This window comes from Eucyclogobius newberryi, unplaced genomic scaffold (genome assembly GCF_026437365.1).
Source record: "Eucyclogobius newberryi isolate DKJ021-1_F unplaced genomic scaffold, fEucNew1.0.hap1 SCAF_5, whole genome shotgun sequence".
Lineage (NCBI taxonomy): Eukaryota > Metazoa > Chordata > Actinopteri > Gobiiformes > Gobiidae > Eucyclogobius > Eucyclogobius newberryi.
The window spans coordinates 22,590,672-22,617,480 of NW_027316167.1; the positions used below are offsets into that span (position 1 = coordinate 22,590,672).

At 37.9% G+C, this 26,809-nt stretch overlaps 1 protein-coding gene across 1 annotated transcript; it reads right to left on the reverse strand.

Moving 5' to 3' along the window:
* Positions 1-114: 114 nt before the first annotated feature.
* Positions 115-26,280, reverse strand: myo1ea (myosin IEa). The gene is made up of 28 exons (XM_072464567.1): positions 26,042-26,280; positions 16,363-16,506; positions 15,621-15,710; positions 15,358-15,452; positions 13,577-13,664; positions 12,405-12,494; positions 11,906-12,037; positions 11,613-11,747; positions 11,226-11,358; positions 9,200-9,396; positions 9,033-9,113; positions 8,096-8,182; positions 7,937-8,020; positions 7,200-7,367; positions 6,695-6,780; positions 5,609-5,690; positions 5,365-5,471; positions 4,910-5,008; positions 4,068-4,212; positions 2,702-2,816; positions 2,457-2,626; positions 2,231-2,376; positions 1,555-1,701; positions 1,320-1,477; positions 1,112-1,192; positions 820-1,027; positions 335-504; positions 115-244 (listed from the first exon to the last, which is right to left on the reverse strand). Exons 1-28 carry the CDS (start codon positions 26,042-26,044, stop codon positions 168-170), a joined length of 3,318 nt encoding a protein of 1,105 aa, XP_072320668.1. The 5' UTR covers positions 26,045-26,280; the 3' UTR covers positions 115-167.
* Between the last annotated feature and the right edge of the window lie 529 nt (positions 26,281-26,809).

The following is a 26,809-nucleotide window of genomic DNA, read 5'->3' on the forward strand; positions in this document are numbered from 1 at the left end:
CTGAATGAGAGGATTCAAGTCTGCTGGTCTTTGGTCAGTTGTAACATTCATTTACGGCAGTAGTTGGAGGAGGCGCTTCTGAGTCAAACCAAGCAGTCCTTGTTTTGTTTTTCAATCCCCCTTATCCTCTTTGGATTCAGTAAAACCCTCATTTTACTCAGCAGCTCCTAGATCTTGGTCACATAGTTATTAGGAAAAAGTCCTTGCTTCCCACGAAGTCGACCTGTCCACCACCCAGAGGCGTCTGTAATTATATTGCAAATAATAATAATAAAGAAACATTATGCAACAAATCAATAAACAAAATACAGACAAGACTTTAAAGACAGCTTACCCTCTTTAATTATCTCAATAACGTCATTGGCATTGAAGCTAAGTTCGTCTGTGTCTTGCGCGTCATAGGCATACAGGGCTTTGCACTGAGGAACCTGAGGTTTGGGTTTGGGTGCTGGCTTTGGCCGTCCTGCTCCTGGTGGGGGTCTGTTGGCTGACTGCAAACGTGCTCTGAGGAGACAAAGGAGCAATCATTACAATAATGTGTTCTTTAAATTGTAGCTCACATACATGCCACAAGATGGCACTGTAACAAAGCGTTCTACAAAGCAGCAGAGAATAGTGTCATTCTGGTGTATTAATAAGTAAAATACTGGTATATTAATGTGAAGTAAAATAAACAGTATATAAAAGACAAACAGTATGAAACAAAAAATAAGATGTACTTTTAGCCAAAATTAATAACTTAAAAATGTTCTTTTTTTTTTTTTTTAAATCATAAATAACAATACAGGATATAGCTACATTATTGGTTATATTTCTTACCCAGCGGCTCCTTTGTCAGGCACCCCTAGAAAGCGGTTGTCTGGTGGTTTGCTGTGGCTGGTTGTTTCCTTGCGAAGGTTATTATTGGTTGGTAGATTTGGTCGTGCTGCGTTGCTTGAATTCCGTCTTTGGCGATTACTGTGGTGCTCCCCGTTCCTCTGATTTGCTTCAGAGTTAGTATTTTTTAGTCTACCATTCTGGTTACCCCCTGCAACAAAAATGATTACACCTTCAGTATATTTTTTACAAAATGAATAATGTCTCAAGTTGTGGCCGATGGTTTTGGTTTTACCTGGAGGTCCAGGTGCAGCTCTTGAGGGCTGTGTCCTGCTCGAATTAGTACCACTATGAGCAAAGCTTTTCCTGGAGGGACCTAAGAATGAACCCACAAGAAATACTTAGCAGACAAAATGTGTGCATAACCCATACAATATTTTATGTAGTTTATGATAATGATGTTTATGTTAATGATTAGCTACAATCCAGAAACGTATACTTACGTGTGTTTTTGGGAAGCCCAGGTCCGATGCTGACCTGGAGAGATTTATTTGAAGGTTTTAAAACGGGCAGATCCCCTTGACCCTGAACAAAAAGGACCTGTCTGGAGCCACCTCCACTCAAAAAGCCCCAGTTTTCTTTCTTTAACTTCAGCTCCAGTCTGAGGAGAATATGTAAATCTGATTACTGTTGAATGTGTATAACAAAACAATGAATCTTTGTAATATGTTTACTCACGTGGTGCTAAACTTTAGTGGAAGCTTGCGTTGTGTCTTCTCTTCAAAACGTTGGGCGAGTAAGCTTAGAAACTCGGTCTTAAACACACACTCTAGAAGGCTGTCGTACTCCTCCTCATGCAGGATAATAAAATCATCCTGTAGTGTACTGAAAAACAATGAGAGCCTTATTTTGTTGTTCTGAGGCAGTCCTAAAATGAAGCCCTGGAGTCAAATTTCACATTTACATGGAAACACAAAGGCACATTGGGTGGCGCTCCTCTAAAGAGACGACAGTGTGTGCCTGTGACACACAAAGATACTCGTTTTATTCTGTCGTGAAGTTTGAAAGCGTCTACTATGGCCACCTGGTCCAAACTAACCCAACAACAATTATGACATTTCTTCAAAAGCAAGCAATGTAGGAGCATTAAAAATCAAATGTTTTCAAAACATGATTTCATCTATGATTCTTCCAAAACAAACTCTAAAAAAAACATATTGTATTCACTTATATTAAGCTCAAATGCAACTGACAGAAAATGCTGAATTGTTGCGGTAATCTTAATAGTGTAATTCTATTTGTAATTTTGCTTGAACATTATAAATACTATACACATTACCATTGTAAACAAAACAAACACTTCAAAGATTAATATTGTTTTGGAAATCTTAGATACAAACTTAAAATGACATACCTTAGAGAAATTGCTAATATTTTCTCAACTTCAATCCGCCTCTTGAGCACTTCTGTCACCTGTCCCTTTTCTGGACCCTGTTTAACTTTTTCTCTTCCAATCAGGTACACAGATTTGGGGGTTAGGATCAAATCTCTCTTGATTCCCTTCACAAATAAAATCACAACATTATCATTAATGTATCAAATGTAGGGCGACAGGAGCTGCAGAAAAGCAGATTACGCACTTTGAAACGACGGTCATATTTTGTAACTTTGTCTGCAAAGTCGATCTTCTCTCGCTTGCCCAGAAATTGCCTCAGCTCGGGCCTGTCATCCATACCCAAATAGTCGCCAATGAAGTTTCTGTTGAGGCTGTGTCGCCGTCGCTCTTTTCGATTTAACAACAGGTCAGATGCTAAAGAAAATGCAACAATCACAAATTCAGTTAATCAGTAAATCAACACAAAAAACTGCCCTATCCACAACTCACCTTCCTCTCTCATCTGAACATATTTCTTACGGGCCATATACTTCCTCCAGGCTTTTTGAATTGTTCTAGCATAGCCATCAAACTTTCGTTCCCTTGTCTCTTCCAGTAGAAAGAGCTGTGAACACAAACAAAGACATAAGCATACCTCAGCAGTCATAGGCACGCCTAAATGCAAAGAATGGAAGGAATGGTGTGGAGTCTGTTTGATGAACTACTGTACACTGAACAACTGTATGAATTTTTTTTTCTCGTTCAAATGCATTGAAGTCATGAACAACCCCACTGCATCTGAACCATGAAAGATGTAAGGAGTATGAATGAATGTTTTAGGCTGATGAGTGAGGGAAGAGAAAATTACTATTCCAATTTCCTGATGCTGTTTTTGACACACAATTACACAGACTAAACATCCTGGCCCCTTTTTGAGGCCGGCCTGCCATCCACTGACCACAAACAGTAGTATGACAAAACACAACTGAACTAAGAGGAAAAATGTCACAACGAAACCAGGAAGAAGAGAAATTAGTCATCAATTAACAAAGAGGTGCTGCGTAATCACCAAAACCTGTTTTACTGGTTTAATCATTAAATCTCCCAGGTGAAGGACTCCTAACATAAACAGCAGCTGGTGTTTGCCTGGTGTCATTAATCCTTATCGACTCTGAAATGTACAACTTAACCACAATTTTAACAGATTTGCAAATGTCAACAGAGCAAACCTGAATAAAGCAGCTCTTTTACAGTACGTCAGCAGCCCATCTTTCACCACTTTTATGTCTAGAAACATCTGGTGGCGTCAGAAAAACTTTCTTCAACGCCTTTGTAAAACTAATTAACTCTTGTCAGTTAAGAGGGCTGGCAGTTCATTTCAGTGCAGCGCCCCGTGTGATCTGTGCGTCTGAGTCCCATAAACATTTATCGTGGAAGATGGGGGACTTGGCACTTATTCATTTTGGTGAATAAGGAAAGTCTTTCAGGGTCAGCATCAGACTGCATTTAGAATGAGTTGCCTGTGCTCTGAGGCAAACGTGTATGAGTACTGCGACTCTTGTGTACAAAATGTAAGGGGGAGTGCACGCGCACAAACACTCCTTTTATTAAAAACATGAAGAAAAAAAGTTCATGTGGAAAAAGACAACCCTTTATGATGTCCTCCAACTCTGCATTCACAGCCTCTGCTTGTGTTTTAGTTTGAGCGTAATGTTGACTCAGTGCTGACGTGGTGCATGGCTCGGGTTAAGTCTCCACCCATGCAACAAGGACTCAAGCCCAATTTAGGGCACTGATGTCCTTATATGGAGCTTAGTACTAACATAGCAGTTTATACATGAAAATAGGAGTCCTGAGCAAGCAGACGGCCACATACCGATTCAGGGGCTTTGATGAAGATCTTTGAGCGACCAAGCTGAAACTGGTCCTGGTCCATGTTGACCGCTCGCAGGAGGTGAAGGACGCCCTGTTTCTCGTCCCCTCGCCATGTCGGCCATGACTCTTTGGTCAAGATGGCGTACCTAAAATACAAACCGATGGAAAGAAAATAATAATCTAAATCAAGATATTCAACTAGAAACGTTGTTATTCATTGAAAACAATTCATTCAGACGATATAAAATGTGGTATTACAAAACATGAGTTATAATATAAGCTAGAGAGAACGTCAACATGGTAACTTAGAAACTAATGACCGGTTCGACTTAATAATTTAAATTAATACTTTGATAATTTGACTTTTTGTGTTTGCACTTTATATAATGCTCATATTCTACCAAACTTATGGGAACAAATCTTGAAAAAAACATATTTTTAAATTTTAGATGATAAATCCTTAATTTATAGTAATGAATAAACAGAATAGCGATCAATGATTGTGTCCATATGGTGTCACACAAACATAGTTTAATGGTTTAATTCTGTGTAAAATTTAGAACAACGCAGGGTTTTTAGGGTGAATATTAATTTTCCTAATTCAGAAAAACTGCAGACACAGGTAGAGTTCTCTGCATTATTAGGACAACAAATCTGAATTTTATCGCATTATTTCTACATTATTTGCGATTCGAATTTTGCTCTTTCTTCACTCGCAACATGGCCTCCGCGGTTGCCAGAGCAACAGAACCCACGGTCTCTCAAGCCAATATTATAACACAATGTTATAAAAACTAAAGGTCGCGCTCATTTAAAAAACAAAAACAAACACAGTTGTGTTACCTTTTGAGGAATTTCTGGAAGACTCTGCGATAGGCATAGCCAGCACGCCTAACTCGGATGTTTTCTTTCAGACCAAGATACTCAACTTGATGCTTCACTCTGAAATATTAATGAACAAAACAATGTAATTTTAAAGACCTAACAACGTACAATTTCATCATCATTAACATTTGAATCATCACAAAAAATAATTCACAACTAGCAGATTGAGAATAGGCATCTGCCTCCACAAGGGGAAGTCATAACTTAAGGTCATTGCATGTAAATGAAGCATGTTTTGTTGACATTTTCTTAAACAAAGACCTAATGGAGCACTAAGCGGACACAAACTTCCCTTGTGGACAGTTATTCCGGGGCTCATTAATGACACAGCTTGTGCCAGCTCACAACAGGATGGTCATCAGCACTGAACAATACTTTCAATCTGAAATACAAAGATCCTGAGTGGAGCTTACCGACTCTCCTCCCAGTCTCGTGGCTTCTTCGTTTCATTTGGTTTGATGCAGCGGATGTAGTGTGGCGTGCACTTCATCAATGTGCTCACCAAATCATTAGCTTGTTTCTAAAAAGATACAACAAGAGCCACATGAGACTGTGAGGAACATATGTAGTTTTACATTTCATGTATTTACACTAAAACACTATTGCCCAGAGCTGGACCAACCAATCCAATTAATTAAAGAGGGTTTTATAAATTACCTTTATTTTGCTCCCTGCTGTGGTTGGACGACCCTTTTTCTCAGCGTTGAGGTTTTCCGGAAACAGTTTTCTGATGAACCCACTGTTGAACAAATAGCATTTTAATATGTTATTTTTATTAAACCCAAAACACAGAACACAACCATAGAGCCACCATTACACTCCAATGTCAATCTACTTTTTATTTTACTTTGCGTGACCTTGGTAAGAGAAAAACACCAGTCTATTTATCAGTGCAGTAGTACAAAGTAGCTAGCGAGCCGGATAAGCTGCTAAATCTTTAACATTGTGGAGTTTTGCTTTGATTACTCACATCAAACAATGTGTCTGAGCACGGTAGACACAAAGTACAATTTAAATGAAATCTGAACAAAACCTTTTCAACCGTCTGTTCAAGTCAACTTCCCTTTCTCCCACAGTTGTTTTTGTTTTATGTTTGATTGTAGATTATGGCCAGAGAACAAAGAGGGATCAGCAGGTCGTATGCAAAAAGTCTGTTCATACTTCCCGGCTTTTAATGCTGCGGTTCTTTTCTTCTGTGTTTAGAGCTGCAGCTCAGAAGAATAAGGCTCTTCCGTCCTTTTGCATTTCCTTCAAGTGTTCTCGTGCCAGATCTTGCTTATTGGATTTTAACATACACACTTGAATTCATTATTTGGCCAAAATATATTATCAAGCAATTGTCTGAAGGAATTAAGAAATGCGCCTTTGTCTCGTATAACCACAAAGGGGTCTGTCTGAGGCCGCAGACCATTGACTCTTTGCACAGATGGCCATTTTGACATTAAAAAAAAAAACCAAAGCCTAAACACACGGCAGGCGGACTCCACAAAAAGCAGCTCTGCAGGGAAATGCACTTGTACGGCTCGACTGGAGAGACCCAGAGCCACACATTTGGACGGCAGCCGGACGTACTTCAGGGGCAAAGGGCACGATGAGGCCCCAGCCCGCACTTCTGTTACATTGTACTCATTTCCAGATGCGCAGACACATTCAAATTCACATGTGTTCAATTAAAACGACATGCAAAACAATGGAGGAGAACTAAGGTTAGCACTAAGGAGATATTTACAAGTGGTGACTCACATTTCACTGCTTTGCATCAGCTCGATGAGGTCAGTAAAGAGCACATCTCGGTTTCTCTCGCAAAAACCCTCTGCATCATAGGACACCTACAAGAGAAGGACACAACACTGAGAGTGAATTCCTTAAATGACACTCGTAACAACAATGTAAATGTGGCTCTATCCTAAAGTAGGTCAGTGGGCTATGAGAAAATTAAAAGGTTACTCATGCCCAATTTACACCTGGGCAAATAAAATAACGTTTTATCTGCAACGCTGTGTCTTAAAAAGTAATTTATTCACAGCTGGACAGGAGGGGCTCTGAAAACTCCTAAGGCATGGCCAATTTAGTTTACGGCATCGAGTTACTGGGTTGAAGCCATACGTAAAATGACCTGACAGAACCTCTGGTCAAGTGATGTTCTGATGTCTGCTTAAGTCTTTGGGTTTTAGGAAAGTAAAATGAACCACATGATACATAAAATCACTTTTATTTGTTTTTTCTGTTTTTGAGGCAGTGTGTTTACCTTCCCAGCATAGTGATGTACGATAAATCCTTGGTTCCAACTGTTGAAATGTTCATGCGTGTTGATCTGCATTCGGAGCTTCTGCAGCATCGTCTGGTCGGCCCCTTCGCCCACAGCGTGCATCGTGGCACACACATCGTCCAGGATGCACATGATGCCAGGTGGATTCTGGGCACGATGGATAGTGAAGTCAGTCAGTATGTTGTACACATTTAAATAAATTATATACGGTGCAGTTTTGACTTTTGAAAACAGCGCAGTATCGTGTTGTATTTTGTTTTTTACCTTTAAATTAAGGAATTCCATAGTAAAAAGAAAGTAAGATAAGTGCATTTTGTTTCTTGAAAAAGCGTTTACATTTTTAATAGGTTTTCCAATTTGAATCCAAGTTTGATTTAAACAGCCAATACTTTATGATACACAAAGTTGGCTTAACACTTTCTTGTGCCTTTGCCCCGCAGCTGAAACCGGGAGCACAGAGGAAACAACAAGCCTCTGTAATAAGCACACATGCCAACTTGTTTGTGGATAAACTAAATCAAATCTAGTGCAAAGAGCCATGTTGAGCCTGGTACAGACCCCCTGCTCCTCTCAAAATAAAAGTACAAACCCCTTGTTATGGATTTTATGGATTAACTGTCTGAGTGGGGACCATGAATCACATTAAGAAGCATGCTGGGACCCTTTGACAAAATAAAGTTGTAATTAATGTCCTCAAAGTGCAAATATGTATTTACCTTGGTCTCAATGAGGTCACAGACTATCTTGTTATTGAAGTACTCGATTGGTGTCCACTTGATGCCCTCTTGCACATACTCCTCCTACAAAGAACAGCAGGATCCAGATAAAACTCAAAGTCAAGTGCAACAAAACAAACCGTTTCTGTGGTGCGTTACCTGTTCTGCCTTCAATGTGAGCTCAATGAAAATCTGCTGCAGCTTCTCGTTCACAAAGTTGATACAGAACTGTTCAAATCCATTTTTCTGGTGGAACATAATTAATGGAGTCAGTGAGAAATATATTTCCTGTGAGGCCATAATGCTTAACAATGGTTTATTTATTATTAATAGTTATTCATATTTTGTTTTGATTAAACATTTGGTTAAAATGCATTACTTTTTAAAAATTAATTTGATCTATTGTACTATTTGCAACCTACAAAGGGTCCTTTCAACTTCAAGTAATCATTTGAGCTCCTAATTTTTAAGTGTATAATCTGGCAGGTGATTTGCAAAATGGGTTCGGCTTGAATTTAAATCAGAAAAGACACAGTTGGAAGACAAAAATATTGGAGCATTAGAACACTTAATAGCTTTCTGTCAGCCTGAAAATGGAAAGAGTTATGCAACAACAAACACAAAAACAATTCACACACCATACATTCTATTGCAAGCACTAATTTTTTTTTTTTTTTTTTTTTTTTTTTGAGGCCATAATGCTTAACAATGGTCCTCCATTATATTGAAGGCAGAACAACACTGTCATTTACAACACAAACAAAAGACCTTTGACCTGCACCTTGTCCTGGGGTGGTCTGCAACCTCCTGTCTACTAAACCCCATTCAGTGAAACAGAAACTGATACTGCAATGACTATTTTGTAGGGATGCAAGTTAATTTTCAAATACTTTGTGTTGAATTTAGACATTTTTGCAACACATACCGATAATGAGCTTATAGAAGCATATTGCCTCATGAAGGGAATGGCTCCAAATTAGTCTGATCCTCTACAGTTAATCTGTTTAAATGCTCACTGTTTATCCCTTAATCTAATTTATTTGTTAAATCTATGAACATTTCTACAGACCATATGTCAGACTGCATAATAACTTACCGGGAAGATTTCAAATCCATAAATGTCCAAAACTCCAATATTGATCTCCTGGTGATCTTTAACCACGGCTTTGTTGATGGACTGCATTAAAAAGAGCGAACAGCATTAGATCCTGATTAGACAAACAACTACTTCAAACGATTGTATGAAAAGTAAATAAAAAGTACCTCAACCAAGAAATCAAACACTCGTGAATGTAAGGCTTTGGAAAGTGCGTCGCGAGTGTAGGACGCTTGCTCTACGTTCAGCGTCACGTCAATCGTCTCCACAGTACTTCCCCATTTGCTGTCCATTTTCCTGCTGGTAAGTTTCTCCTTGAGACGATGCTGGTCAATTCCAAGTAGGAATGACGGAAATGCCAAGACTACAAAAAAGAAGGAAAAATGAAGAGAAGTCTTTTCCAATTAAATGAAATCACATTGTTTAAAAAAAAATATAGAAAAAAGGAATTCTATTAATATTGGTCTATATCAAGTAATGAAGCTTTTTTTATTATGCGGTTATAAAGTTGTCATTTTCAAGGACTTTTTTTGGCCAGTAGACTTTACTAGACAGGGCAGTGTAGCGTGAAATGGGGGTGAGAACAGGGAGATTTGGCAAATGGCAAGGCAAGTTTATTTGTAGAGCACAATTCGTACACAAAGTAATACAATATTCATTAAAATCAGAATACAAACAGACATAATAATCATTGTAAAATGTTGCTTTTCTTTCTGCTCCTTTTCATTCATTCTTTGTGTATGTTGATGATAATGGATTTTTTACGTTATGAATGAAAATAAAATAAATTAATTAAAACAAAATGTACCTTTACTAAATTAAAACACATTACTTAAATTAAAGAGGAACAGTGTCAAAAAATGCTTTCAGCCATATGCACAGCCAAACAGAACTGTTTTTAGCCTGGATTTGAACAGTAGAGAGTATAAGTCTGTCTCACATCTTCAGGAAGGAATATGTGCTGCTGCTTAACGGGCAGCACACAAATAACATTTTAATATTAATAATGTTTATAAAATGTTAAAATAACTTTGTTGAGAATCAATTTATTTTCTAAAAGTACTTCAATCAGGAACCCCTAAGTGGTATGACGTGTATAAATCCTTCTGCTTTCCAGGTAAGATAATGTTCATACACTAAAGAAAAGAGCTGAATGGGTTTGAATGAATGGTTTCCCAGCTTGGACCTGGAGTTGATATTATCCCCTGAGAGTCCCTCCCAGCCTTATTACAGTGAGTCACTTCCCCTAAAAGGAAATGGTTCTCGGGGCACTGCCGACCTGCTATGTCTGGAAGTGCCTCTGAAAACTGCAGTAGCCCTCATCTGGGACTCGAGGGTGTGACTCGCCATGACCCTCTTTAGATCATGACTCATTCTTTACGTAAGAAAGAGTTTTCATAATAAAACAAAAGGCAATGTGCTTCACGGTGACACATGTTTAGCAAATTTGTTAGTCAAATGAGCAGAGAGCAAAATAGTGTCACAGTGCAGTGCCTGATGAACATGTCCATAGAGATATTTGCAATTCCAGTACGGAGATCACATAAAATATCTATTTGTGTTCAATAGACAGATCACATATTACATCTATTTGTGTTCATGAAGACTTGGCTAAATTATTAAGATATCTGATCAATGATTCTGCAGAATACCCAGAGTTACACCCGCTTTTGATTCATGACATGAGCCTCTACATGAACCATAAATGGATTATCTAAAAAACAAAATGACCTGAGGGTAGAGTAATGGTAAGACTGCAGTTGGATCACACAGGAAGTGGGTCTGGAAAGGGGACAAGAAAGCAGAGGCTATGATGACCTGCTATTGCCTTCTCCCAGAAAAGACTAGGGCTTTGTTCACTGGCCTCTCATCTCATTCATATGGACCATATTATTTTGGGACTAAACATAAAAGGATGAGAACAAAAAGAAGTAGAGGACCAAAGCAGTGTTTGATTGTGAGTGTGATTGTGGCTTTTGTTCGGGGCTATCAGACCAAAGCAGAAATTTAATCACAACCATAACAATTAGCCAACATTTAACTTTCTGAAAACTATTAAGAATGAATCAGTGTCAAAAGGTAGCTTAGTTAGTACCAACCAAGAGTGAATGAAAGCGTAAAACACGTTTCTCTAAACTGTAACATATTATTCTACTGTACCCTCATTATGCTGTACTTAATAAAACCACTTACACTCCTCACTCTCCACCGCGGCGTAGTTTCCAGACTCCCTGAAGCTGATGTTTCCCAGGTGCAGGACTCCAGCCACAATTTGAAGCACCATGGAGCGGTCCTCTGCACTAATGCCAATCACGTCCATGGCATGCTGAGTGAGAAGCAGGCAAGAAAGGACTGTTAAATCAGAGTTGTGGTTTGTTGCGCATGAGGGTTAATTAGTCCCGTTACGGTTCGACAAGTAAACAAAAACAAAAGGAATAGTGGAAAGCGAAACAAAAGGCGTTGTGGTTGAGAGAGGCAGGAATGTCATGAGGAGACAACGGCACTGGAAATGGCTTGTAATTAGACATACGCAAAGAGTACAAAGACGTGAAGAATATCATTAGACTAAAGAAGTTTTACCACTGTCTCCTTGAAATCAGACTTGTCATCAATGTCGTCCACTTTGTAGGAACCGGACTGATTGAGGTAAGTATAATAGTCGAGGCTGGTGATCCCCAAGCTGCTCTTCTGCTCTCCACTGGCTCCTTCTATTAACTGTGAACAACAGGGCATTTATTGTTAAAACTATACAATATATTAAGTTAGACGTCTAAATCATCAAGCTCTTTACTTTCATTGATCAAGAGGTTCCTGCAGCTAAATGACAAAATGTGTTCTTTAGCTCTGGAACAAAAGCACCAGTAAAGCCTCACCTGGTAGAATATGTGGAAACTCCTCTCTCCAGGATTTCGCATCACGACGCGAGACTTCTCCAAAAGGAAGTTTGAGATTTTTCCTCCGTCTGGTTCACCGCCGGAGCTGAACTGGATCTCAAAGTACTTTCCCTGTTGGATTAAAGCATGGATTTATACTATTCAACTGGATACACCGGGAAGCTGACATCCTGACATATGATCGAAAATCCTTCACATTGCTGTGTATCTAATCGATCATGATCATTTATCAGAAATCATAAAATAATTTTAAAAGTCACAAACTATTTCTTTAGACAGACAACGCTGTAATGCAATATGTACCAGAAGAATATAATAAAACTGGGAGAGTGGATCTCTAGAGGGGCCGAAAATATCACCAAAGATTAACTAAGCTATATATTTATTTCTGCATTGATTACAAAAAAATGCCATTACTTTACGAGTAATAAACTGTGGCCTTTTTGACAAATGTCTCCGTGTTGAAGTAAAAACGTACAAATCTGCTAGAGTTGTTGTTCCTCAGAGTTTTGGCATTCCCAAAAGCTTCCAGCAGTGGGTTGGATTGCAGGATGATGTCTTTGACGTGCTGCAAAGAGGAACAATGAGCTGTTAGCGGCGTCACACATGGAGCATATGAACAGCAGCTTCTCGCCCTCACTGCCAGCTTACAGTGCTCTGGAACTTTCCACTCAGACACAAATACTGTCTGTCTGGAGGACATCTGTACTGTGAGCCATCTGAAACTCAGACACACATGACTTCTCAAATATTTCCCCTTCCACTATAAACAGAATTCATTCATGGAAACTGGGAACGTACTACGCTTTAGATCAGAAAACAGAATAATGATGGTTCTTGTGGATGGATCTATGGATGATGTGAAGGGCTAGGGTGTATAAGTGTTTATTTTGATGATATATGAGATTGAAGTTGCTTTACCCAACTTTTTTATCTTGTAAATAGGTCATTTTTGTTCCCCCCATAAAGTGTATTGTAAAAGCAGCGTCTTGTGTCCAAATCTAATCAAATCTAATTGTAAAACATTTTATGAATGCAAACTTGCTAATTGGCTGTGGTCCACCCCACTTTACCCTTTAAGAAAGCTGTTCTAAAGCCGTGTTGGTGGCCAAATTAGGCATGTGAAAGTGCTTAAGAGTTTGTAGGCATTGGATGTTGTTGGACAGATTTAAATATATCTACTTTCACTTTTCTCGGTGCAGTCATTTTCTTTCTTTCTTTATTATTAATAGTTTTGATTAAACATTTGGTTAAAATGCATTACTTTTTTAAATTAATTTGATCTATTGTACTATTTGCAACCTACAAAGGGTCCTTTCAACTTCAAGTAATCATTTGAGCTCCTAATTTTTAAGTGTATAATCTGGCAGGTGATTTGCAAAATGGGTTCGGCTTGAATTTAAATCAGAAAAGACACAATTGGAAGACAAAAATTTTGGAGCATTAGAACACTTAATAGCTTTCTGTCAGCCTGAAAATGGAAAGAGTTATGCAACAACAAACACAAAAACAATTCACACACCATACATTTTATTGCAAGCACTAATTACATAAGACATTATACAACAGTAAAATAATTAATCAGCACAGCCATTTCAAACATGCCCGACCTGTTGAACATGTTACACCACATGCTGCAGCAGCTCTCACCTGTACTTTGCCTCCACCTCCTGAGATTCTGGAGATGTAGCTCATGATGTACTTTGCTGCCACCGTCTTCCCAGCACCACTCTCTCCACTGAGAAAAAAAACAATAATCATCGTTGTGCCTTCTTCCAAGCATCAAAGCAATAGTTTCGATTACCACCGCTTCAATTCCTGTAGCATTTGTCATTAGTTTTGTAGATATTTCTTCTTTTCCTTTTCCATCTTGCCTCTCACAGTTTTGCTCTTTGCTTTTCACTTTAGCAGGGCCATACATATTTTGACACATGTGGTTTGGCAGTGGATAACACTGAAGCCTGTTTTTCTCTCTTGAAGTAGAGTCAGGTTGGTAATGCCTTTGTGAGAAATACAGCTGCAGGCTGTTAAAGCTGCCAGCACAGTCATGGGAGCTGCTCAAAAACACACCGTTTTGACTTGTTTCCATTATAAGCCAAATGTTTATTGTATTGTATGTCATTTTAAAATTCTATTATATTTAGTACCACTTTTAATTGTATGCGTTTGTGTTTTATATGTGTTTCCCTGGCCTTAGTGGCACAATGGGGTAACCCTCACATTAATGCAGGTCTTGTTCCAAGTAGTGAGGAAGGAAACAATAATACAATACACACATAGAAGGCCTTATCATCTTTTGTGCAATCCTTTGCCAGGGCATTATGTGTCAAAACCAATCAGTTTCATACAACATTACTCCATTCATTGTGAATGTGATCAACAAATAAACAACTAAAATGAGTAAATTACTTTCAAATTTGTCTGTGAATGATTGTTTTGTAAATGCCACATACAGCAACCGCCTACCGACCTTTATTGGAAATAACCCATTTTTGTCTACTGGATTTGTATGAGTGGGGGAAAATAAACAAATAACACATGCATTGATTTATTAAATAGCAACATTTGTAAAACATATTTGTATTTGACACTATACTTGAATACCGTCAAATTTCTAATTTCTGTCAAGGAGATATAAACTAAAAAGGAGATGTATTGAATAGACTTCCCTGATAATGATTGACTCATTATCCTTTGCCACATGCAGCTGAACAGTTGACTCCAAAACACTGCTTTGCTGAGTTTAGTCGGGAAATTCCTGTGTTGTGCTATGAAAGGGATAATAAATTATGCTGAATATAGTCATGGGCTATTAATATGGAGTCAAACCACTTCCTTTTTGCTCCAGTTTGCTCATATAGTTGATGACCAATTCAATTCAGCACCTTTGTACTGTTAAACAAACAACTTCGTGCCAACTAGATGAACAGAAGTCAAAAGTGCTGAGTCGTTTCATCATGACGTGAGCACTAAAACAACCACAATGCACAGGTTACTGTACCACAAACGATGACTTGGCACTTTCCTTTTTCGACATTTTAACCAAAGAGATATCTCTCACTAAACAATCTCAACAAAAAAAAAGACACAGCTGTTGTGAGAGAATCAAACAGGTGCCGATTCAGCTTTTGTCTAAACCAGGAAGTAGCAAGATCTTGAGACAACAACCAGCTGCTAATCATTTCACATTCAATTGAGTATTAGTTATTTATTAACAAAACACATCACAATAATGCACTGAGTTGGACGGAGTGAGCTGACCCAACCTATGGAGATAAACCTGTTAGGTGTGTGTTCCATGTTTGCCTTTCTGTTGTAAGCAGAAACTTACATTCACAATAGCTTTAAGTGCTTATGTGTTCTCATTACTCAAGATTTAACCAAAATCCTTTCTGGTCACAACTTTTAAAATGATAACAATGAAGTCTTACCTAATAATCACACACTGGTTCTCTCGGTCAATCATCATATTTCTGTACATGTTATCTGCCAATGCATAGATGTGAGGCGGGTTTTCATACTGAGCCTGAAACATATTAAAATGCATAGTTAATATCTATCAAATGTCCTCCAAGTCTAGCCGAGTAGGTTTGTAAAAGATCTTTTTGTGTGTTTTAACAAAACCAATAGAATTATATTTAGATACATAATCTGTTCACAATAATCTGAAAAGGGTAATCACAACACTACTTACTGCGCCCTGATACATCTCCACTTCCTTGTCACCAAAATATGGCATCTGCTTGAAAGGGTTTACTGAGATTAGCACAGGACCGATATATGTCTAAGAGGATGGTGTGTTAAGGGAATAAAAGCTTGAAAATGTGAAGAAAAAAAAAAAGACTATAGCAAAGCACTGTTGCAAAAGTTGATAGTTTCATGTCCTAGATAATTATATTCTATGTTTCTGCTGTGTTGTGTGCCAAAACACAGCTCAAGGCTAATAAAGCAGCTATTGTGGGTGGCCTACAGTGACCTACACAGCGCTAGCAGGGCAACCTCACAGCGGCAGCTGTGTACTGACCCAAAGGCCTCACTCCAGAGTTAGACTTAATAATCATGAGCCGGGTGCATAGCAGAAGTAAGTTATAACAGGTCAGCTAGAGTTAGGGTTAGTGGTGTATTAAAAAACAGATACAGTTTTTATTTCATCACATTTCCTTTAAAAACAAATAATTGTTCTCATCACATTGTACAGTACTTAAAATGCTTTGCAACTTTCATGTTTTATTCCCTAACCCTGGTTTGGCAATGGTGGGAGTGTATGAGTTATCTTTGCAACGTTAGCAGTGAGGGGCTGTTAAGGGGCCTTTCTCCACAGTTAGAGACCTATTACTCACTCTAGCATCATGAATGAGAAATTCTGGGAAAAGCACAGATGAAACAACACACAGTCATTCACCAGAGCAGTGTGACTTAGACGTTTGAAAGGATACAAAGATGTAGTCGTCCATGTATCTTTTCTTCAGGTTGTCCACGATGGCATCTTCATTGATTTTACTAAGTAGAACCATGTCATCCACTCCACTGTGTTTGACATTGTGGCTCTGCCAGTGGTACCGGTAGTGGCCCCGGCTCCCCTGCAACAGAACATGCCATTGTTATTTCACTGTAAAAACACAATGAGACTAATCGAGAATCACACACTGAAGCACAAACTGACATGAACTGCATATTGTGGCTGAAAGAATCTGAGGTAATCCAATTTTATCATTGTGCTGAGCACATCATCATATTTACTTTAGAGAAGCTAAAGGAACATTGCTTAAGCGGTACTGCTTGCTCTGCTATCCTCATCTTGACATAGACTTCCCACTCCATGTCTGTTTTTATTTCGGCGCAGTTTGTCTCAGGATAGCTGAGGTCATTCATCATGTGTGATGACTCAGGGCAGTCTGGCTACTGTGGATCAGGGTCACAATGTGCTGTTAAAAATGAGTGTCATTCTGCTGAATATAGATCTACACAATGCACAGAGCAAGACAAACAACATCAGCCAAAGTTAGCAAGATAGCACTTAAAACATTTATCAGGCTGTATGTATTTATCTGATCAAATAAGTACGAACAAAAATTGGGAGCGCTTCAGGGTCCAGTGACCTAAAAACTTTTGATATTGGAGTATAGAAATCAAATTGAATCAAAACAAATGGATGGTCTGCCCTATGCCCATTATGTCAACAGCCAAATAATTAAAACAAAATTAAATAAATTAAATAAACATGACACAAAAGCTCAAGATAACCCTATAAAGTGGGAAATTAACCAGAAATGTTATACGTCACTTAATGAACTCCAAATTACCAGAAAGAGAACCAGTAAGCCTTTAACATCCTCCTGCCTGTGGACTACACTATTTATAGACACCTAAACAAATAAAACACTTAAAAAGACTTAAATCATGTAGTGCGGGAAAACAATGGGAGTTTCTCCCCTGGTAAATATAAAAAGTTATTAGTAAGTTAACAGATAAGTTATCAGATTCTGTGGTGGTGATGTATGCCACAGTAATTTATTACAAAATTAACAAACAAGCACAAAAAGTTGATGATATGAGGTGAGATTTTGCTGACAATGGGAGCCTTAAATCTTAAATCACTAATAAAAACACATTTGGTACATAAACTCTTTTACACATGAATGTATGTCTATGGCATGTCTTGAAAAAACTTTCAAACACATGTCTCTACCGCACAGACGGAATATCTCCACACACCTTGTTAACGTCAAATGAGTCAATGTCAAAGCAAGAAAAAAAAGAAAACGAAAAGACAATTTAACAAGCTTTATTTAACCTTAGTTTGAGCTATGTGTGGAATGAAGAGCGTAACCGAATGGAAATATCAAATATTTGGATCCTTCAAGTGTTTTGACTACAGCAGAGTTTAATGAGGCAACTCTAATGTGTTCTGGGAGGATCCACACAGGAAAAGGAGGCCTGCTCCAGAAAGACTGAAGAGGTTCTCAAAACACTGGGCTGAGTATCTTGGACAGTAGCAAGTGGATTATAGGACAGTAGCAATCCTGCATCCAAATATGTATGGCTCTTGTCTTCTTTCTTTTAACATTGAGCTCACTCTTGTGTCTGTAGCAGTCAATGTGTGACAGTCAAGTATACGGACTTCAAATGCCCAGGGTCCTTTAAGACCCCAGTCAAGAAAGGAATCAGCTGATGATTACGAGCCTCACAATTGTGTGGTGAATAATAAATAGAAGAGGATCGAAGCAGACCGGCAAAACAACGAATCATTTTAATCAACATTAAATCTACTAAAAGCCTTTCTGTGGAAATACTCCATTAGATCATGTTCATAACACTGATTTAAATATATCAACGAAAAAACAAATCCTGATACATTTGTATTCTCTGACATGGCTAACCTCCAGGATCTCAGAAGCTGACATTTCTTTGGACAATTATAATAAATTTCATTGTGATAGACCCAGCAAAGGAGGTTGAGTAGCAATATTTCTAAAATCTTGTACAATATCTTTGAATACCAAAGTCTCCAAGTCAAAGAGTTTTTAATTTATAGCCCTTGATGTGGGAAAATAATAGTAGTACATTTTCATCGTCCCTTGTCTGTACCCGTCGGTGAGCTAGAATACTTCTTTCCATTTTTGATAATTCTGAGTTGCTTGTTTTAGGTGACATGAACATCCATTGGTTGTTCAACACTTCTGACAGTCTAAAACACTATTGTAATGTGTTAAACCTCACACAACTTATGACTGCTCCTCCCGACAGGACCCTAAAGACCCACTTAAAGCAACATTACAGGACATTATCTCAAGCAACAAGCCTCAGAATTACCAAAGGAGTGGTGTCTGTCCTCTTGATTTTAGGTGTATATTAGGTCCTATTAGGTGTAAGTGGACCACAAAATGAAATGAATAAGCTTTTATTGAGCAAGCATTTCTGTCTGATCTGTTCTATAGTGACATTGGTTTTACCACCAATATTATAGAACCCAACACAGCGCTGGACTTTATCTTTAAAACATTTAATGATATTACTGATGAACATGCCCCTCTTAAAAGAGTCAGGGTCAAAAATAAGGATAATCCCTGGTTTTGTCCAGACATCGCTGCATTAGCTCAAGAATGTGACAAAGCCTGGGCAGAAGCCACGGCAACCAAATCAGCAGATGCTATTGTTATCAGCTCCACTAATAGTGTGGATCTTATGTTTTAATCGCATTGTTTACAGTTTACAATGGAAAGCTGATTTTTGTTCTCCCTTTGCATAAAGAAGAATGATTTGAATAATTTCCATCCGGTCTCAAAACTATCCTGCCCACTAAACTCAGTATACGGTTAGGATTTGCCTGATTATATTTTTGTAAAAGAAGAAATGATGATTTCATCAATGGATTTGCCTGATTATTTAAGATGTAGACTGATGTCAGATGTCAGGACATGTTTATTTTGTAGCCGTATCAACACAGAATTGGGATAAAGGCTTTCAGCAACTTTGCTCTACATCTATGAAACAAAACATAGAAGTTATTTCAATTGGAGAATCTTGCCATTTTATGAATTTAAGGCACCCATGAAAAAGAGAGCTTCTCTCATGGAGGCCTTTCCTTCTATAATAAATACACCAGAGCATTACATCTAATCTACATGGCAACATCCTAGCTCTCATTTTTAGCTTTGAGGTTAAGCCAAACTTAACATGCTGCTTTCATCAGCACATTTCTGTTAGAAGCAATCATAGAGATTCACACACACAAATGGACCCGAGAGGTTTCTCTAGTGACTAGAATCCTCAGTGACCATGACAACACTGGTATCACCTTACTTTGCAGTTAGCTCAACTAATCCTCACTCATTAAACAAGCCTGTATAATTATTTTAACAGGGTAGAAAAGTGATTATGAAATAATTATTAAAACAAGAACCGCAATGACTTGAATATGAATGTTTACAAAAATAACAAAGTACATAAAATACATTACAATCACAATACTTACTGACAATAATTACTGACTCTTGATTGTGTAAGTAGTGCATGCCCAATTACCATATTTCTTAAAAACAATGCCACCAAATTTCTTTCCAGAATTTAATCTCAACATGATTCTTAAATGCTAGAGCCCAGCCGCATGGACTAAATGTACAGTAAATACCATCACCATATATGGGGAGCACTGGACAGAATCCTCTGGGGGTACAGGAAATGGGTTGGTTTTATTCTGGATCATAAGCAGCACTTTCCCCTCATTTCTGTGGCGTTTCCCCTTTTCACTTCTTCAGTCCAACTCTGGGCTTTAAGTGAACAAATTGAACCCTATACCTGCCTCAGAGCTAGATGGTGCCTTAGAGCATTGTATAAAACTTATGAGTCTTGGGAACTTGGGATGATTTTACAGAAAACAAAACACACTGTGCTCACATACAGGAAGTAGCCAGTGCAAATGTTCATAAACAAAAAGGGTGAGGACATTAGCTTTTGCATTTGGCCTCTGGGCTTGATACGTGTTCTATCGTTGTCACAATACTAACATCTCAAATTCAAATTTGATATTAAGGAATAGCGTGATAGCGATTTAAAAAGGCTATTAGAATATCAAAGGCTATTAGAATATCATTTTAAACACAAAATAATAGTAATTTCTTACTATGTGGTCTTAAATTAGCTCTGATAAACCTCATGATTGTTGTAAAACTGGTCAGGAAAGGTAAATGTTTGTCCAATTCCTGTGCTTTTTATTAGTATTGATGATAATTGCTCAAATTAGTATCTAGTTTCGATACTAGTTTTAGTATGAATTAATATCTGATTTGCAGTACTTTTGACGACCCTCTCTTGTTCCCATGATGCCACACAGATCATTGTATTCTGCAACATACTGGAACTTAATTATTTAGGATGAATATGAATATATATTTAAGTAAGTATTGAAGTAAATATAATGGTAGTCTAGTAGTATTAGTCTTGGTGCAAATGAATAATAACGTCTGCGAGCCTCAGACACTAATACTGATGCTAATATGTGAACAATCAATATTTGAATGCCCTTGGCTTCAAAGCAAACATCTGGCTTGACAAAGAATTTCTCTCTTCATTGCAATGACATCTTGTGGTGGTCTGACTTTCCAAGCAGTAAGTCCACCCACACTGTCTGTATGCTTAGATTTGCACTTTGGCAATGCTCACTCACTGTGTTCAAAGTGCTGACTGAAACATTTATCAAATCCAGGACAAGGGAGAAAAATAAACAATGATGTGATATGAAGCTCAGTAGAAAAGCAGCATCCACCAAGTTCATCAGTGATGGTTATAAGTTATACCTGACCTTAAACAGGACTTAATATTTTGTAAAATTGACTTTGATGACCATGTTATAACTGTATTTTGAACCATGCATGTTTCAGAAATCCTGTATTGTCCTGCAGTTGAGGCTTGAATGCTCAGAAAATGCCTGTTCTATTCTAGTCTAGTTCCGGTTCCATCCTGCTCCATTCATTCCTTAATAATCAGTTAACACAAAGCAGAGAGTTATTGATGGATAATCACAGGCAACATGTTCAAATTAACCTGGGAACATCTAAATGTCTTATAAAAGTAAGTAGTTTTGTCTCTAAGCTAATGCTAACATTCAATTTATGTAAAAAATAATGTTAGAATAACACAGCAAACTGAACTAAACTGTTTACAACAACACTCAACTTTGCCTTCTATATACTTATCAAGTTTCTCTGTTTTATATTTATGTTAATGTATGTTAATTTTTATCTTTGAGACTATTTCATCCCTAATAACTGTGCTTTAGCACTGGATTATTCCCTTTGCATGCACAGGGAATCATTCAGTGCTTAAAGCACCACCCCTGGCGGGAATCCGGGTTTCATAGAACCATAGTTACCTTCGTAGCATAGGTCTGACCTTAAAAGCTATTCAGACTCCAGGTAACAGTAACACATGGACCGTTGGGCTCAAAAATGTCACTTAGCTTTTCGACAATGAAAACAAGTATTTGAAAATCTATTGCGTGTTACGATAAAATGCCACAACGTTCTGCAGTTTTAAACAGGACTTCAATGGGCCTGTTTCTATTCTTCAGAATCAGATTCAGAATCAAAAAAGGTTTATTTCCATTGCCAATGAACAAAATTCACAAACATAGGCACTTGCTTTGGTGATTTGGTGCAACATAAAACAATGAACAATAATAAAACAACACTGTATATCAAGAAGGGCATAATTGTGTTAAAAAACACAATTTAAAATTAATACAGGATAAAAATAGGCTTACTATGTACACAAAATGTAGTTAAATTTACAGATGCAGTGCAGAAAGGGAACGTGCAGTGAGTGATTAAATTATAGTTAAAGTGACAGGTGTTTATACTGTAATATTAAATACCCAGAGAAAAGCATGTTTGTTGACATCTCCTACATGTGCCTAGATCTTTTTCCTGGTACTTGGAACTTTGTAGCATTGTCCTGAATCTCAAAATCATGGCTCAGTGGGGGGGAAGGGTCAGCTGTGATAGTTAACAAACTGACTTCAAGTGAAGAGAGGGTACAAAATTAAGTAGACAATGAGGATGGAGTATTTCAAACTAAGATATTCATATCTCAACAGTCAACAGAATGCATTAGCTGTTGTAATATGAATCTAAAAAATAAAAAAAGTGTAAATTCTTGATAGTGTGTTGAATATGTGTTGAATATGAATAGGCAGTGTGACCATCATATGTGCAATGTTCATACACTACAACCACAACCACTAGTATCAACAAAAAGTGATTGAGTCTCGTGTGACTAGTTCTTTAGTGCGCAAGAACCAAGTATTACTTCTAACAAAAATAGCATTTTCACACATAACTGTTCCAAGCACGAAATCACTACTATCCCAGTTAGTTAAAGGAAGCTCCCAGTCTTCCAAGTGCATGTTCACACAGTAACAGCGGCTGAAAGTGGGTCTAACAGACATTAGAACATCTAAATACTAAATCAAGTGAGCAATACAAAAGTATTTTTGAGCTCTGTAAACTTGCATATAAAAACAGTGATGCACAAAGGTCTGAAATGACCAATAAAAGTTACTACTTATAAATTGAATTGTATTTTTGTGTTCAATTTATTTATCATTTGCATCACACACATACAATTAATAAATAATGATAATGTTTTATTTTTGTTTTAGCAGGACGGTTCCTGGCCTCACTGGAAAGAACCAGCTCCTGAGAAAGAGGTAAAAAGGTTCCTGTGGCCCCAGTCCTTAGATCCTACAATATGTAAATATGCATCAAATTGGGACTGAAACTAAGAAAGTCTCCACAGTCTCCACAGTGGGAAAACCTCTAATGTATTTTGAGAAGCTTATGAATTATTTTCAAATAAGATGTCTAATATTTTAATACATTTTAATTGTTTTATTGGGTTAGTGTAACAATAAGGTTTGATTGAGCCATTATCCAGGAAACCCACCCAGACACAGAGAGAAACATGTAAACGCTGCACCGAAAGGCCACATGTCCGGGAGTCAAACCCAGGAGTGTTGTGCTGTGACGTGAGAGTGACACACCACTAGTCCACTTAGTTCACGCCAAAGGAATAGAAATGCAAACAAACGAAATGTTACAAATGTGTAGTATAGAGTCAGTCCTGAGAGCCTGCTGCATGGGTCAACGTGCCGTATTCTGTGAATGATTCACAAAAGCAGATTGGACAGTAAACCCTGTCATGGGTCTGTCATGAGAAAAGAGCAGGTCTAATGCACTTCTCTTCATGTTATAGTGTGATATATAAAATCAAAGACATTGTTGTGTGACACTCCACTTATTGAGAGTTGACCATGATCATTTGTTGCCAGAAGGCAGGGCTGAACACCGTCCCTCACATTGAATGTGCACATAATAACCTTGTGAAAACAAATGGTGTGTGCAACTACACAAACAGTCATCACAACACACTTCTAATTATGTAACTATGGAACAGTTCTAATTTAAGTAACAAAGCAAAATTTCAAAAATATTTTAGTCTCCTTCTTATTCAGTACAGACAAAATAACAAAGAAATGCAAGACAATGTGAAACTAAACCTCAGAGCTCCTGGCTAGTGTCTTGTGTTTCACTCAGAGTAAGATAAACCTGCAGCAGGTCAAGATGTTTGGCAATCTTTCAGCAAAATACATGTGCTGTAAAAGCTAGTTAATAGTGATTTTAGGAGACAGCCTTACTGTATTATTTATTTTCATGCATTTCTGTATAAATAAATGCTTGAAATAAAGAACATTTAAAAAAAGTATCAGAAACATGTGCCTAATAGACCAGGCTAACATTACAATAAAGGAATTAAGTTTAGTTTAGCAGCAGCAGCAGCAGCAGCAGCAGCAGCAGCAGCAGCAGCAGCAACAGCAGCAGCACACTTCATCTACCGGTATATATATTTCAAAATACAACTTTGTGCTTTAATGGAATGAACCACTTTGTATGAAAAGGTAAACACAAAAGCTACTGGGTGGAGAAGAAGAGAAGTAATTTATGGATCTGTTTTTACTATTCAATAGCACGGTATAAGGAAGTAAAATCTAATCTGGGAAACTTAGATGAAGAAGACCATAAAGCTATAAAGACATTGTCAGTAATTCTTTTTGCACTGGTGTCTAAATTGTGTCCAATGTCGAAAACAAAACCAATTGCTGCTCACAGAAATGTAAAGATATTATTCCCATCTTGCCATAACCACTTTTAAGGAGGCTACGGTCCATCCGGACCAGAACCTCCCGAAACAAGAAGTGTCTTTCCCTCTGCTGTTTTCCATTACAACTCATGGACACTTAACACCTGCACTTTATTCAAACCAATAACTATTCATTGCACTGTTCAGTTTTTGCACTATTCTGACCATCTGTAAATTGTATATAGATACAGACCAAGTCTATATAATTTTTTGTAAATTAAAAATGTTATGCATGCCCTTGTGATATATTTTGCTTCCATTATTATTTATTATTCTATGTTGCACATTAGTGCCAAAGCAAGTTCCTAGTTTGTGAATTCTGTTCATTGACAATTGGTAATTGGCAATTGTCATTCATTCTGATTCATGTTTGAAGCAGAGGTTGAAATGACCAGGAAGTCTCTTTAAGTCAGAACTCTGTGTACGGAGTTAAACAGTGACAAGCCAAACGAGTTCCCCAGGTCCATACAGTGATTCTGGTCTCCTGTTTAACAGAGAGGACTTGAATTCCTGAGCACATTTCTGCAGTAGTGATAGGTCTGAAGTGAGGGAAAGATGGGGGTTACTCAGTATGCACCTCCCAAACAGGAGAAACCCTAATACAAACCATCTGCTGTCATACACAGCATCTGGCAGAGAGGAAACCACTCAGTGAAGCCGGCGTCTGACACTTCAGACACAATGACAATATCAGAGTTTGTATGTAAAAACACAGTTGATAGAACCAATTGTGCACTAATTATTCTACTTTGTAAATTAATCATATACTCAGACTTAATTGTTCTTGCGCAAAATGCTCTTTACAATCGTAAAACATCTGAAGAGAGCCTTCAGCACTGTACAACTGTAAATGTTGTAATACAAAAGGAAAAATGACATTGTCAATAACAGTGGGACAGACAGTGGTTTAGAGACATGTTGCTCAAACACACAGTTGTATCTTGTAATGCATCCTCAGTAAGATAAGTCTAGGTGTGTCTGCTGCTGCAATAGAGGGTGGCATTCTACTGTGACCAGGAAAAACCTGTCTCTGAAAGACACATAAACACACAACTCACATTGCACCGTCTGGTGTCCCTGAACAAACCAGTTTTTAAAACAGGGCTGAAGGCTGTTGATGAAAGCATCTATTTTTACAGTACAGCTGGGATAGAGGCAATTAAGCCTACATAAAATACAACTCTAGAGCATAGCTCTATATTGTAGACATTTAACAGACTATGACGACCACAAAGACAACCACTTAGACAAATAAAGAAGTCACTTCTACAGCAAATACAATTATTGTAAAAATAAATGTGTTAGGATATGTTTAAGCTGAGTTTGTCAATTCCTCTTGATCTCAAAAGTCCAAAGCTACATATGAAGGTCTCAAGAGGACAGTGCCAGCAGAAGTGAACTAGGTGAGAGTCTACTTACCATCCTCTGCCTTTCTTTTCCTTTCCTCTAATAACAATCCCAAAGGGTTTAATCCGCGTTTTAGAAATATATTCCCGTTAAAATCCCCCACAGTTTGAACGAGCTTCAGTGTTGTCTTGTGTCCATCCGGCAGACCCTCAAAAGACTTCACTGACAGCCCCACGACTGAGAACAGAGGTCCACAGACGCAGCAGAGGCACCGAGGTCCGCGGCTCAAAAACATTACACAGGAAACTGCGCCACAAAGTCCAATCAAAAGGCTGGAAGCGCAGAGAAACTTTAAATATTCATGAGGTGGACAACAGACGAGCATGCGCAGTCCTCTAGTCCTACAACTGACTTTCCTTACCTCTAATGTATTTATTGGACATTTGACAACACAGCAGTTGTGGGTAATTACTTATGAATGTATATTTTTCAAGTTGACTAAAAACCTTAAAAAAAAGAAAAGAAACATAAATGAATTCACCTGTGGATCCACCTCGTCTTCTAATGATGTCAGACAAGGTGTGGAGCGCGCTTTGTCTGGGTGGAACCTGTTTTACTCGCTATAATGAACTTATTTACTGCAATCATTCTGCAAATAGAAATGGAAAATCTATAGGTTGGCTGCGTTTGTTTCCATTTAAACTGGCTGTAGGTACTGTAAATGTGTTGCTTATTTTAAAAAAGGTCTGAGAAAACAGAGACAGTGCAGGACTGGAGAGTTGCATGTTGTCTCCATCTAGTGGACGTCATTAGCCATTACATTAAAAAGGTAATTCTACT